This window comes from Carcharhinus amblyrhynchos, chromosome 4, assembly GCF_965287045.1.
Source record: "Carcharhinus amblyrhynchos chromosome 4, sCarAmb.v2.hapA, whole genome shotgun sequence".
Taxonomy (NCBI): Eukaryota; Metazoa; Chordata; class Chondrichthyes; order Carcharhiniformes; family Carcharhinidae; genus Carcharhinus; species Carcharhinus amblyrhynchos.
Genome location: NC_137327.1, coordinates 86,872,741 through 86,888,394, shown reverse-complemented (window position 1 = coordinate 86,888,394; position 15,654 = coordinate 86,872,741). Strand labels below are relative to the sequence as shown.

Here is a 15,654-nt window from a genome sequence, read left to right as displayed (position 1 = left end):
TCCATATATGTTACTGTGCAGACTTAAACAAAGTTGGTCCAGTGACACTGAATAAAAAGTTTGAAACCCTATGGGAAATAACATAGCAAGTTGAAGTCATCTTCACCATAACTTTTCCCACTGAAATTTTAATTCAGGACAATTGATCTGTATTGACAATAAATCATACCTCTCTGAATCAGTTTCACTTAATTTTTAAGTGCTTTACTTTATTTGGAGGATTAAACTTTAAATACGTTAGACTTTGTGACTGTATTATTATCTTACCATCACTGAAGGAACTCACACAAATATAATTAACATAAAGATTGGTATTTTTTTTAAATCACCAAACTCACCCATTACTACTCAACAGCCCATTGTATTTTTTGGGCGGGGGGTGGGGGGGTGCATGGGGTGGAATTAATTTTTTTTCATCTAATTTATACAACCAGCTCTCATTCTGAATGCACATTTCCTGCTCACAGGGACATTACCTCAGTCATGAGCAAAGGAACAGATTTGCTCAGCTCCTTCACTCTTGCGTGTTCCACAGTTGGAAGGTTTACAACAGGTGCTTTGACATTAGCTGGAAGAGCAGATTTTGACATTAAAATATAGAACTCCTTCTGACATGCAAGGAATAAGCTGTAATAATAGTCTAAACAACAACTTCTAGTGCATTTCAAAGTCATCCTTAAATGTAACCTTGTACATAACCCTAACAAAGTCATTAAATACCAATTTTTAAAAAAGCTTGATGGAAATTCATTCATACACAGTTTAGCACAGCCGAAACCTCTGCCCTACAAATATTTTATTTAAAAACACAAAACTGAAATTAAGGATATAGGATGCAGAAACTCTTGCTGATTGGTAGACATTGCAAGCAACAGAAAATGAGTGCTGAGTGCAACCCACTTGTGGTTGATCCTTACTGACTCTTTATTCTGAAGGTTCAGTAACTCCTCCTGTAACTGTTTGTACGTTTTCATTCTATTATTGAATTCAGTAGCTTTCCACCGCCAGTTGCCTAGCAGAGCACCACAATCTAAAATCTCTTACTTTAAAAATAGTCCCATTAGCAATTAAACGCCATGGAATCTCTACAGTGAACAATGAGGCCATTCAGCCCATTAAGTCTGCACCGACTCTCCAAATGTAACCCCACCTATTTACCCTGGTAATTCCCCTAACCTGCACATCTGTGGACACTAAGGGACAACTTAGCATGGCCAATCCATCTAACTTCCATATCTTTGGCGTGTGGGAGTGAACTGGAGCACCCAGAGGAAACCCATGCAGACTCTGCATGGACAGTACGGAGTCTTGCAGACTCCATGCAGACAGCGACCTGAAACCGGGATTGAACCCGGGTCCCTGGAACTGTGGGGCAGCAATGTTAACTACCATGCTGCCAACTATGCCACACTTAATCACTGGATGCCAGTGGAAGATATCAGGCTGTGTTTTGTGCCTGTGGCAAGTGGTCAATGGTCATTACCCCCCCCTGAAATTGATTGCAACTTCAGGGTGCAAGCCAAGTACAGATTACGGAATTCTGAAGTTTCAATCGGTCATTCATTGCTCCAATACAGGTTGTGCTGTGGATCACTCCACAGCTTGCATTTGTTCAAATCTATGAAAATGTCAACTTTCCTGCTGCTCCCACATTGCCGTTGGAAACATCTTAAAAAAATTGCGTTAAACGGGGTTTAAATGATGATGTGATTAATAAAATATGACAAACAATAGAACTGGCCTTGGAAAAAAACATTTGGGAGTCCTGTTAACTGATTAATTAGTAGATTAACATATTTTTAAAAGAATATATTTTAATCAGTTTCTTCAGAATATTTTAGCTTCTACCTTCACTTCATGTGAGTGTACTAATCTTTAATTTGCTCCAAGTGAACAATTGTAGTGATTTTATCTTGTTGCTTTTTGTTTCCTGTTTGGGTGTCTGTGAAAATCCTTTAACATAATTGGCTGCTTGGACAGCTTGATGGCATTACGGGGCATTGACAGCATGGAGCTGGAATAAAGAACACTACCATCAGTTACAGTACCACTGCGCATAAATAGGTGTGAAATTTGCAGCAGAGAAATCATTAGAGGCTGTAACTTCCTTGGAGTGGTAATCAGTGGTGGATTGACACTCCTTACCAACTTACATGCACTTGAAACAGAAAGTGCCCACCTCGCCCAACCTGAAGAAGCAAAGTGTGCCCATGACTCCAGTGGCGAAGTACAAATGTTAATCTACTAATTAATCAGTTAACAGGATTCCCAAATTTTTTTTTCCCCCATGGCGAGTTCTATTGTTTGTCATATTTTGTTACTCACATCATCATTTAAACCCCATTTAAACAAGAGGACATGCGCCCATTTTTTTGGCAGCACTAGCTGGGATTTTAAAGGTCCCATTGAAAGGGAGAAGATAAGTTTCTAAATTAATGGGAGAATGGGATGCGAGTGGGGGGATTTGGACATCATTGTGGGGTGGTGCACGCAGATGCATGGCCGGGTTGGGGTGGGTGTCATTTGCTTTGCAGGTGGGTGTGAAGGGGGTGTCACTTGGGTCTGATTGGGAACTTGGTGGAGAATTTCATGCAGGCGGGGGGGCTTAATTGGGGATGTGTGTGAGTCTACCATGTGGGTCTCATTTTGGGTGTTTAAAGTAGTTATTCTGAAGTCAGAAGTGTTTTATCTGCTTCCAACTCTTTCAGAGCAACTATGAATGTAAAACTGGCAGAACCATCTGGAGTTAGTGATCAGAATTTTCTGACCTTGTCAGCGACTGTGATTTTCCAGTCCCACTGCAGTGAGTGAAGATTTGGCTGAATGCCAAATTCGCTGTTCTCACTGGCAACAGCGATGGGGTGTATGACATCAGAGAATTCCAGCCAACGATTTCAATTTCTTCGTTGGTGATTCCCAGCCCAGTGCAATTGTCATGGGGAAGTTGTCCCTTCTGGATAATTTCAGAGTAAATCCTTACCTGAAAGCTTCTGAGATGGTGTACTTCCCATGTGTGATGCTTGGGAGCCAGGAAGTTATGGCTCCAAGTCACTTGGCAAGACTTACTCCACAGTGAATGCTTTGCCACATGCAAATCCCTGGTCACTATTTATTAGACCATCCTTAAAAACCAACTTAAGCATTGATGTTTAGCATAAATGCACCCCAGTGCATTTATTAACTGCAGTCCAACACCGGAATCTCCACATCATAGCATATTCGCAGAAGACTTTCAGCATCATTCATTCTCAATTAGACACAGGTAATACCAATGCTAAATTGGTATTAGCACTGGAGAATTAACATGCAAGGAGGACCCAGAGTTAATTGCAAAGTCAGAGAGAAAGCATGCACTTAGTATTCTTGAATCCTGTTTTGCCTCTGGTAAAGCACATTACAATGTTGTCAGAAAGAGGAAGGAGAGGCTATACACTTCAGACACCACTTCCACACTCAGCTGAAAGAATATCACAGAATTCAGCAAATCATACAGAGTTCCCGATGTGGTTAATTTGTGGATAAAGATTGAAAAACAAAACTTTACTACATTTTAATGATTAATTCCTCACCCTCTTCTTTCATTTCATTCTCAATCACTGAAGAAGCGATGGTTTCTCCTGTAAAGAGAAAACAAAACTGAATTCTGGCTGTTATTAAAATGATGAACACATCCACACACTGTGCCAATAGAACCAACAGACTCAGAGTAAGCAGCTTAGGCAAATAAGGAAAAACACTGCAGATGCTAAACAACAGAAATAAAAATGCTAAAATGCTGGAAATACTCAAAAAATCAGGCAGTATGTGTTGCAAAGGAAGCAGGGAAAACAAATTGGATAAAGCAGGAAAACAGGGAAAAGGAAAACTGTAATGCTGATTAATTTGTCTGTTAGTTGTGATGTAGACAGGATGTAAATTTTATACTGCCTGCTGATTTAAATGATTGTGGCGTATAGCCAGCACTTGTACACACTGCTGAGTGGTTACATGCCTCAGCAAGGGACCAGAGTTTGTTCAAGGCTTGCACCATTTAATGGCGAGGTAGATTCTGGTTGTAGTAGGTGCTGGAACTTGCTACAGAAGAGTCCCTGAGCAGGAAGAAGTGTGGAAATGGCATAACAGGCTGGCTTTTAAAGGTTTTTTTGATGTAGCTCTAGATGCCTTGGTGGAGGCATTGCTACGGAGAAATCCTCTTCCCTTAGGGAACAAGGAGGCCTTCCAGACAGATATTGAGAAGGCTGAGAGGGCAGATAATGTTCATTTTCAATGCCAGCAGTCTAGCCCCATGCAGCAGGATGCAATGCATGAAGCATAAGTACTACAAACAAGTGAATGCATCTTTAAATGCCATATCCTTACTTTTTTTTATTCATTCATGGGATATAGGCATTGCTGACTGACCAGCATTTATTGCCCATCACTAGTTGCCTTTGGAGAGCAGATTGGAGTGAACCACATGTAGCACAGGCCAGGAAGGATCACAGACATTAGTTAACCAGATGAGTTTTTTTGACAATCAACAATGGTTTTGTGGCCATCAGTTGATTCTTAAATTCCAGATTTCTTTTTCATTGAATTCAAATTCCATCATCTGCTGTGGCGGGATTCGAACCTGGGTCCCCAGAACATTAGCTGAGTTTCTGGATTAATAATCGAGCAATAACACTGCAAGGCTATCACCTCCTCTCACACCACTCCATTCACCATTCCCTTTCACTCACCTACCAATAGTCTGTAACACGCACGACTCAGACCTAACATTCATAGCGAGCATGGCTGCAAGCCTCACACCAATATTTCTTACTGTGCCAGAATTCAACTGTGATTGACAACTCACCCAAACATATTGTACAACACTCAATGACACATTATCCTCCCTCTTACAGGGCATTATTGGAGGCAGCAACATCCAATCAGCAAAGGCCAATTAAAATTCTGTGTCCTCAAAGCCCAGTCTAGATGCTGCTCACCATCACTTACCATAACAGAGAGCATGGCAAGTGATCGCACAGAAACAACATTATGGCTCATAACCGCTCATCTCCAGGACATCATATTCAGGAGGTACCCCAAAAGAAGTGCTGGGGGAGCGCCCCTACTTCAATTCACACGAATCACCCAGTAAGTTCAAGCTTCCGATACTCAATTACATTGTGCTGGGAATCATCCAATACTCTGATTTAAAATTGGAGACTTCAGATGGCTCTGACTGTACTACCATAATAATTACACTGGAAATGTTAGAAATATTAAAACTACTCCTGGCTAACTATAACACTATCCACCTCCATCTATCCTCTCTACCCCCTTCCCACCACCCAAACTCTCATCACTTCACTCCCATTAATCATCAGATCCCTACCTCTCATCCTAGCAACTTGCCTTCTCCCCGATTCCTCAGACTGGCTTGACTTTTCAACTGACCGCTTTACAGCAGCTAGTGCTGTTGCTTTATTCGACGGAAAAGATTCCTGAAGAGCTGCCCTCCTGACCCGAGTTGGAAGCTTTGGTGCAAAACGTGCAGCAGTGTTTTGGTACAAGTAAAAAGGAATGGAGTGGCCTCAACGTTTTCCTTCGCCTCCTCATCACATCCCTAACCTTGTGCCTTTCTCCTTTCAGAGATCCAAAAACTATCAAGTGGGCAAAACACTGGTGCAGGAGAGTGAGGTGCAAAAGGAGCAGTAACTGATGAAGAGAAGTCACACAATCTCAGACTTTAAACCAGCAGCTCAGGTATTAGTGCTGCACACATTTAAAAGATTAGTGTAGTGGTGTTATCACCACATGTTGAGTTACTGGACCTGCAGCCAGGTAAGGGGGAAGGGTTGCCCAGGTGTCAGCTCTCTAGAAGGCCATAAATTCTGCAGGGGACTCAGCTGAGGAGTCTGATGGGGTGGTGCACAGGAAAAGGCTGACGGGCACATGGAATGAAATATTTGGTGTAGTGGCAGGCCTTTGGGAAAGATTAATATCACTATCAAGGAGCACAAAGGAATCCAGCAGCAATATGGCACTAGGTGTCTGCAGGAAGCTTGAAGTCCATAGTTTCGAATGTGGAATTGGTGGCCAACTCCATATGAACATTTGCAAACCATTAGTGCCCTTGCCTCCCAGGCAGTTTACCCAGACTGCTGCTACCCATTCTGAGGTGATGCAGTCCAAACCAAGGCCTCCAAAGCCCAGGGCTGCTCCAGGTCACCTTTCAAAGCCATCTGTAGTCTCTCCCAATAAGAGTTAGCAGCTTTCCACCAGTCACGAATCAACCACGGGGATGACACTATAAAGGAGCATTAGACCAAGCAGATACTTGAAAAAGGCTAAGGGAATGAAAAAGGGCAACTGATTGACTTTTGTGTAGAATACTGGACGGTTTGTTAGGTAAAGTTGATTTGGAATAATTATTCAATGTGGGTTTTATATCAGTATTTTCGCCAAGAAAACATTATGATCATTAGTAACAGAGAAATGGTAAGATGCTTGCCTTCATTGGCCAGGGCATTGAGTTTAAAAATTTGCAAGTCATGTTGCAGCTTTATAGAACCTTAGTTTATAGTGTTCAATTCTGGCTGCCACGCTACCAGAAGGATGTGGAGGCTTTGGAGAGAGTACAGAAAAGATTTACCAGGATGTTGCCTGGTAGGGAGGGCATTAGCTATGAGGAGAAGGTTGGAGAAACTTGGCTTGTTCTCACTGGAATGACGGAGGTTGCGGGGCGACCTGATAGAAGTCTGCAAGATTATGAGAGGCATGGACAGCACGGATAGTCAGAAGCTTTCTCCCAGGGTGGAAGAGTCAATTACTAGGGGGCATAGGTTTAAGGTGCAAGGGGCAAGGTTTAATGGAGAAATACGAGGCAGATTTTTTTACACAGAGAGTAGCGGATGCCTGGAACTCGTTGCCAGGGGAGATAGTTGAAGCAAAAGTAATGACTTTTAAGGGGCATCTTGACAAATACATGAATAGGATGAGAATAGAGGGATATGGTCCCAGGAAGGGTAGGGGGTTTTAGTTAAGTTGGGCAGCATGGTCGGTGCAGGCTTGGAGGGCCAAAGGGCCTATTCCTGTGCTGTAATTTTCTTTGTTCTTTGATTGACTGTTGTACAATGGAGATTTGGGGTTGTTTTCAATGGAGTTGTAACTGGATGAAGTAATTGTTAACAATCTGGCTGGAAAGGGAATGTGTTGATTGCCTCTTCTTCCTCTTCCTGAGTTGCTGGTAATACCCCTGGAGATAAGAATGATGGCCAGGTTATGCAGATATAGCAAACCAGCAAATAGCAGGACATCTGCTCTAATATACATGACAGGGTTCCTCCAGATCAATCCACACTCATCAGCCTGTTCCGCAGCACGGTTCTTAGTGTGCTAGCCATGGGTCACTGGGTTGCACAGCAGAGTCATGAGTCAGGTGCTTAGTAGATAGCCTTGTCGCCCAGCAGTCAGCCTCCAGTTAGAGGCGATTCTGAGGAGATTGGAAAATGATACAGAATGAAGGCATCTTAATTGCTGCCAGGTTAGCAGGCATTCATCAGCATGATGTGCTGAGCCTGATCATGCACCAACTGTATATTCAACAGGTGGATCTCCTTGCAGTTGGGATACATTTCAGATACAGATGTTACTCCCACAAAGCCATAAATGTGCACCTTGTACCGCAGGGTTGCCTGTTATTCTAGTATGCTGTCTGCTTTTCTCTGGCCAAAAGAGAACCCAATGATTTTTCCACTTCTGGCAAGAGTGCAAGTCGCCAGTAGATAGCAAAGTGAGAGGTGTTACAGATGTTGCCTGCTCCAACATAAAGAAACTCATGGCCACAGCCAACTTCACAGCCTCAGTTCTTCCTGTCTTTACCTGATTCTAATGCTGCGGATTTGCCTGTAAGAGTTGCATAATTCTGTGAGTATCTCCTTCACAAAGCACAGATGACATTGTTACAGTCCCCGTGGGTGAACCATAAACCAAAATAACCAAATTTACGAATCAACCCCAGAGTGAAGACCATACCAACAAAATTTTAAATAGTCAATACAACAAAGAAACACCTTACACATACTCACCCAATTCACATATATCCATACCCACAACCACCCATATCCACAAACATACCCACCCACATAGATCCATGCCTACCCACCCCCAAGAATGGTGAAAACCCAGATTAGAACTTAACCTGACAGAAAATCTGAGGAATTCTTCCCTGACCAAAAATATGGTTAACTTAATTTCAGGTTAACAGACTTACTGGTGACGCCAGCTCCACTGGCTCACCTATCTTCTCATTCAAGATGCTTACTTCTTACAAGGACTCATACTACTCCATTTTGAACATTTGCAGCAAACCTGCACTCTCTGCAATTTTGTTGTTTTCAGAGATCAGCGCTGCACAGAATCTAGTTCCAGACTTCCATTACTTGTATTTACATTCCCTAATCCTCTCTTGCCTTTTGCTGAAAAGCCTATCTATGTGCACTGAATGTAATCCCTTGATTATTTTGAAAATCCTTCATATCTATGCTTTACCCAATACACGAAAGGATGGAAAATAAACAGTTTTAGATGCAGTCTGATCTTGTTGAAAGAAAAGATAGTACATCTTGTTTTATATTTGCCAACCTAGCAATTGATCCCAACACACTTTCAGCTTTTTCAACAATCCAGTGAACAGGAAACAATTCCCCTAAGATTCTTCTCTCACTCAGTAGCTTTGAGCACACAACCCTGACCAACTAATATGCTACCATGCAATATTACCATATTATTATTACCATATCAACTATTAACAGATTAGGTCTAAGCACTATTTCACATTGTGAAACACAGCAAGTTAATTTAATAGTCACAAGTAAGGCTTACATTAACACTGCAATGAAGTTACTGTGAAATTCCCCTAGTCGCCACACACCAGCACCCATTCAGGTCAATGCACCTAACCAGCACGTCTTTCAGACTGTGGGAGGAAACTGGAGTACCCGGAGGAAACCCATACAGATATGAGTAGAATGTGCAAACTCCACACAGACAGTGACCCAAGCCGAGAATCGAACCTGGGTCCCTGGTACTGAGGTATCAGTACTAACCACTGTGCCACCGTAATGCCCATGTTTGCAAAATGCTGCATAGTTTAATGAGTGTTGTATTGTCATCTTTCTCCAATTGCCTGTTAAAGAGGGTGTAAAAGATTCAACTGCAGTATTCAAAGACAAAATTTTTCAGTATGACGTGTCAAAACTCAGATGGCTAGACAGTGTAGGACAGAATTCTGGAACCTCATTTTGGTTCACTTACAATCTCATATTTACAGAGATACACATTGCATACCATGGACTTCCAACTGAAAAAAAAATCCCTCCTTCAGCTTGCTCCTATACACAACAAAATTCCTCCACTGTGCTGGCTCAGCCTCCAATCGACTGAAGAGAGGAGTATTTAAGGAACAGGATCACAAACCTGAGACTAAGATCATGTTTTACTGGGCAGCAGAGCTCCTATATCCTTCAGAGACTTGGACAACGTATAGCAGGTACCTCAAGAACTGGACCCCCAGCAGTGCCTTTGCAAGATCTTCCAAACCTGGTGGTAAGAAACATAGGACATTGCTGTTGTCCAGTCTACTCTCGATCATCAGTAAAATGATGCAAGGGGTCATCAATTGTGCTGTCAAGCAGCAGTTACTCAGCAAAACCTATTCACTGATGCTCAGTTTGAGTTCTGCCTAGATTGCTCAGCCTCATTGGTTGGTTCAGGCATGACCAAAAGAGCCGAAGTCTAGAGGTGAGATGAAAGTGATTCCCATTGATATCTAGGCATTTTGACCGAGCGTGGCATCAAGGAGTCCTAGAAAAATTGGTGTCAATGGGAATCAGGACAAGGCTACCTGCTTGATTGCTACCCTTCTGCAAACTGGCTGGAGTCATGTTGGCACAAAGGAAGATGGTTGTGGTGCTTGGAGGTCAGTTGTCTCAGCTCCAGGATTTCACTGCAGTGGTTCCTCAAGGTAGTGTCCTGGGCCCAACCAGCTTCAGGTGCTTCACCAATGACTTCCATTCTATCCTAAGGTCAGAAGTGGAATGTTCACTGATGACTACACAATGTCAGCACCACTTGCAACTCATCAGAAACTGAAACAGTTCATGTCCAAATACAGCACAACCTGGACAATATGCAGGCTTGGGCTGACAAGTGGCAAGTGACAAGTGCTAGGCAATGACCAGCTCCAACAAGAGGAGATCTAACCATCACCTCTTGATATTTAATGGCAATAGCATTACTGAATCTCTGATCATCAACATCCTGGGGGAAGTCACTGAATCCCTGATCATCAACATTGACCAGAAACTGAAATGGACTCACCATATATATCCTGTGGCTACCACAGCAGGTCAGATGCTAGGAATTCTGCAGTGAGTAACTTACCTCCTGACTCCCCAAAGCCTGTCCAACATTAACAAGACACAAGTTAGGAGTGTAATAGAATACTCTCCACTTGCTTGGATGAGCGCAGTGCCAACAACACTCAAGAAGCTCAACACCATTCAGGACGAGGCTACCTGCTTGACTGCTACCCTTCTGCAAACATTCAATCCCTCTACCACTAACAAACTGTGGCAGTCATGTGTACCATCTACAAGATGCATTGCAAGAACTCACCAAGGTTCCTTAGGCAGAACATTCCAAACCCACAACTACTACTATCTAAAAAGGACAAGGGCAACAGACACCTGGGAACACCAGCACCTAGAGGTTCCCCTCCAAGTGACTCACCAATGCCTCTACTTCCTCAAAAGACTAAGGAAATTTGGCATGTCAGCTACAACTCACCACCTTTTACAGGTGCACCACAGAAAGCATTATTTTTGGTTGTATCTCAGCTTGGTATGGCTCCTGCTTCATCCAAGACCACAGGAAACTACAAAGGGTTGTGAATGAAGCCCAGTACATCATTCAAACCAACCTCCCACGCAACGACACTGTGTACGCTTCCTGCTGCCTCAGAAAAGCAGTATAATTAAGGACCCCATGCACCCCGGACATTCTCTCTTCCATTTTCTTCCACTGGGAAAAAAATACAAATGTCTGTTTTTTTTTTATTTTCATTCCAATTCAATCAAATCAAATCCAATTCAGAGTCTCAACAAGTTGGGACATTCCCGATCCAAGCTGACAAGACAGGGCTCTCACCTCCTGTCTTGGGCTTGATCTACATGATCCAAGCTGATTGGAGTAGGTGTAGTTCCTCCTCCAAGGCTTGATCTAATTTGCATCTTAGCCAAAAGGCCGAGATGCCGCTTTTAAAAATTGATTCAAATAAAGCTGAAATGTAACCTAATGACTTCAACCAAACACAGCATTTCGATACTACACTTGATCTTAGCCAAAAGGCCGAGAAGTGACAAGGACACGTACCAACTGAATCAAGAACCAATTCTTCCCTGTTGCCATCAGACTTTTGAATGGACCTACCTCGCATTAAGTTGATCTTTCTCTACATCCTAGCCAAGACTGTAATACTACATTTTACACTCTCTCCTTTCCTATGTACGGTATCGTTTGTCTGTATCGCACGTAAGAAACAATACTTTTCACTGTATACTCATTCATGTGACAATAATAAACCAAATCAAAGACTAGTGGAGATTCCTGGCTTGTGACCAACCAAACTAAAGAAGTTTCATTCAGAAGATATCAAAAATATTTAAGAGATTTAGTCCACAGCATGAAGTTGAGATGTTGGAGATAGTGCAGAAACTGCCAACTCATCTACTTGAACCTTTAACCTTGGCAGCCTGATCACACACTGGACTTGTCAGCCATCTAGAACCAATCAAAAGTAAGTAAGTGAAAGTAAGTCATCCTTGATCTTGAGGGCTGCTTAAGAAGAAGGGTACATACATGAGCAGTCTCTAATTCATACTCACCATCTGAATACTATTAACATTAGTCAACACAGATTCCTCACCCGAACAGATTAGCTGGTCTTCCATTTCATTGCAGTTTGTCAGATTTTACAATATGCAAATTCATTGTATTTGTTTCTATAATTGACATGCCAAAGTTAACTTATTGACAATATGTTTTGGCACTTCTTAAGGATCTGAATACTGCCAAATAAACGCGAGATATTTTTGCTTCCACTGTAGGAATATATCAGGGAATGCCAATACTTACTGTCTGTAGTAGAATTTAGGTTATCCATACTCTTAGTGTTGGCTTTCTTAGCTCTGGCTAAAGCCCTCATTACAGGAGACAATCCATAAGTAGGACCTGAATTAAAAGTAGGGGAAAGTTTTCATGCAAAACTGATCACATTACAAAATAACATACATGCAGAAAGGCACATCCAAACAGCTGAAGTATCAACCTTCAATCTTTGAAGGAGGGAAGCCCCTTTAGCTGGAGAAATCCTAAAACATTACCCTTTTACTAAGAGGCAAGAAGTTGAAATTAACCCAAATCATTTTTTTTCCCCATTGATGACTTTTTTTTTGCTATAAATCTGTTCGCAAAGTACTTTTTGTTCTTAACATTTGAAGATCATTGTCTGGTTTGTTTCATAATTCAAACAAAATTTCTATAAGAACCCAATAATTTTTAAATATTTGGTCCAACAAGCTCAATTCTTTTAATTAGGTGAACTCGATCTATTCCCCTTTTTAACAATACTATCCATCCCTTTTGCATCTTCTTGAACTCATTCCCAATAACATTCCACAATAACATTTCACTATTATTGGCCCCAGATGTAAAAGTTCATCTTCTGTTAGAATCACAGAATCCCTACAATACAGAAGGAGGCCATCTGGCCCATTGAATCTGTACCGACCACAATCCCACCCAGGCCTTAATCCTCATTTATGTCATTAGGGTCAATTTAGCATGGCTAATCAACCTAACCCGCAAATCTTTGACTGAGAGAGGAAAGCACCCGGAAGAAACCCATGCAGACATGGGGAGAATGTGCAAACTCCACACAGACAGTGACCCAAGCCGGGAATTGAACCCAAATCCCTGGCACTATGAGGCAGCAGTGCTAACCACTGTGCCACTATGCCGCGCACTGTTTACACCCCTAGCTTTCCGATTTTTATAATTCACTTCTCTTGATATTTGAATACTTTGTCCATGTTGAACTATCTGCATTTGATAACTGGTAATTCCTCTTAAAATCTTAAACTTCACCTTGAAATCTTACCTCTGGAGGAAAACACATGTCCTAATCTTCACTCCCAATCTTTAAACCCAGACTCAGATCTGCTGCTTAACCTGAAGCTTCTCAATATTCAGGTAACTAATGAGATTATATTTAACTTTTGTCACTTTGTCATGGTTTTCCCAAAGTTGAAAGGGATCTTTGTAGAATACAGAATTGACATGCACCAGTTAAAGCTTCATCTAAATGATGGGCCCAAGTGATGTCAAACCACAATTTCTTTGGGGTGCACAAGTAGATTGAGAGCATGGTTCAGTTTATATCGACCACAAAACAGAGGAGGTAGGTTTCAGGAGTTTAACATTCAGCCATCACAAAAAGATAAATTACTAGATATTAAAAGTCAAACCTTGCTCCATTCCTTGAAGATCGTCATTACTTTCTGAATCATCCATAGAATGGATACTGTTTGAATATTCCTCCTGCTGGACTCTGGAATTTCTTTTTATTGCATTGCCCAAAAGGTCATCTTCATTGTCGTGTGTGCCGGTGAAAGTTAAAGGTTTGCTATTGACAATGGGGTTTATGTCGACTGAATGATTGAGCTTATCTGTAGATGATGCTGTCACACCAGCATCTCCAGAACGTGCCTTTGTGCATAAAGATTTTGATTCTTCACTCATACCTCTTGATACTGCGTGTTTATTGCATTTCTTGGGTTCAGTTAGATCGTCTTTGGATGATTTGTCCACCAGGGCTTCTACTTGGCTCCTCAAAGAAAGATTGGCAGAGTCATTCGTTACTGGGGCCATTTCCTGTTCCAACAGAAGAATATCAGACTTGGAAGAGTTCAGCCTGATTTCCTTGTTACTGTGGTTTGGAAAATCTTGGCATTCCCTGTCAAGTTTTATTGTGTCACTGTCCACAGGGATCCTCATCTCTGCTTTGTGACCATTGTCAGCCAGTATTGGTCTCTCACTGCTGACTTCATTTTCAGCCTCTCTCGTTGTGAGCTCATCTACAGGTGCTGATTCAGCTGCCATTTTCTTTATCTTCTTGAAGAACTCCTTCCTCTCTTTCTCTTTTGATGGAAGAATCTCCTTTTTTATAGTTTCCTCCCTAACGGAATCGCAAGTAGCTTGCCTGCTTTTCTGGTTTGACAGAGATTCATCCCAACTCAAGTCATTGGAGAGCATAACCTCTGTGGATCTTGCGCGTTCAAAGGATTTTGGCACAAAGGAATCTTTGGCCTGATGATCATTGCTATGAGTTTGCTGGACATTAGCTTCAGGCACTTCATCAATCATGGAGGGAGTTACTAATTCGTGCTTATCCCATTTGGCTATCCCTGCATCATTCTTTCCCATTTTGTTAGGTGCTTTGATTCTTGGTGTAGGAACAGGACGTAATTTACTAATCCTGCTTAACGGACCAACTTCTTCCTCAGAGGAATGAAGTTCTGATTGATTCCCTTGAAGCTCAGATTTAAGGAAGTTATTTGTCGGAGGAATTTCCCTCGTTACCACATTGGACCTGGGCTCAGCCACTGTGGAATCCTTCATTTCAGTTGGACACCTCTTATAATCTGGTGATCGGAGCCTTCTGGGTGGAATTTTGGAAACTTCACTTGGAGGCTCATTGTTTGCTTTACTGGATTCAACTCCTGTTTCCCAAAAATTCCTCAAGTTTTTAAAATGGCTGGGATCAGTCAGGATTTCATCTTCAAGGTGCTTATTACTCAAAGCATGTATGGTGAACACAGCTTTGTGGCCTTTCTCTGTCTCATCATCAGAAGAGGATGGCGGATATTTAGCTATTCTGGAAGAAGGTTGGAAGGCAGCCTTTGCTTGACCACTCACGTCAGTAGTCCCGTCCTTACCTGCCAACTGCCTACTTGATGGCTTCAAGTCCTCAACAGATGCTTTAGGAGTTTCTCCTGCTGCTGCTTCTGAAGTACTCTTCAATCTTGGAATTCGAGATGTGGGTGACAAGTCTAATTTCTCAAGCATCTTGAGAGCTTCTTGGTCTTCATTAGCAGGAGCTAATGGCTGTCCTTGTGGACCTACAGTTCATAAAGCAACATTCAGTCAATTATGTCTAAAGCTTGAGTTTAAGCTACACTGAAGTGGACAGATATTAAAATCAGTAAAACTTCACATGATAAAAATAAAGCATTTGGCCCACTCTGAATTGGTATTAACTATTAGATCAATCACATTACACCAATGTACTCTCAGAAATCTTATCCCTGCCTAAATTCAACACTAACGTTCAAGATTTATTCAGCGATCTTTGGGCTGGACTTGACAAATTCAAACAAGCAGATTGGCCAAAATTTTCCAGCCCTTTGTGCTAGATCTTCCTGTCCTGCCAACGTGAACAAAGATTTCAAGGCTCGTCAACCCCACTGTGGGTTTGTTGGAAAATTCCAGCCATTGTGTGATTCAGTTGTGTAAGTGTCTCGTAAACGTACAAAGCACCCTCAAATAACACTAAGCCGAACAAAT

General features: G+C 42.0%; 1 protein-coding gene and 1 non-coding gene across 4 annotated transcripts in view; both read right to left on the bottom strand.

Moving 5' to 3' along the window:
* Positions 1-15,654, bottom strand: part of LOC145342168 (synaptotagmin-like protein 2) — a 95,671-nt gene that overhangs the window by 19,495 nt on the left and 60,522 nt on the right. For 2 of the 3 annotated variants that reach the window (XM_080187464.1, XM_080187465.1), the window contains 4 exons: positions 13,557-15,209; positions 12,166-12,261; positions 3,570-3,617; positions 477-568 (listed from right to left, as the gene is read on the bottom strand). In XM_080187464.1, coding sequence (XP_080043590.1) covers positions 477-568; positions 3,570-3,617; positions 12,166-12,261; positions 13,557-15,209 — 1,889 coding nt within the window. The remainder of the gene's footprint in view (positions 1-476; positions 569-3,569; positions 3,618-12,165; positions 12,262-13,556; positions 15,210-15,654) is intronic. The other variant, XM_080187466.1, reaches the window with a different exon arrangement.
* LOC145342786 (U2 spliceosomal RNA) lies at positions 11,200-11,391 on the bottom strand. Its single transcript, XR_013886635.1, has one exon. It is a non-coding gene; the product is annotated as a U2 spliceosomal RNA (small nuclear RNA).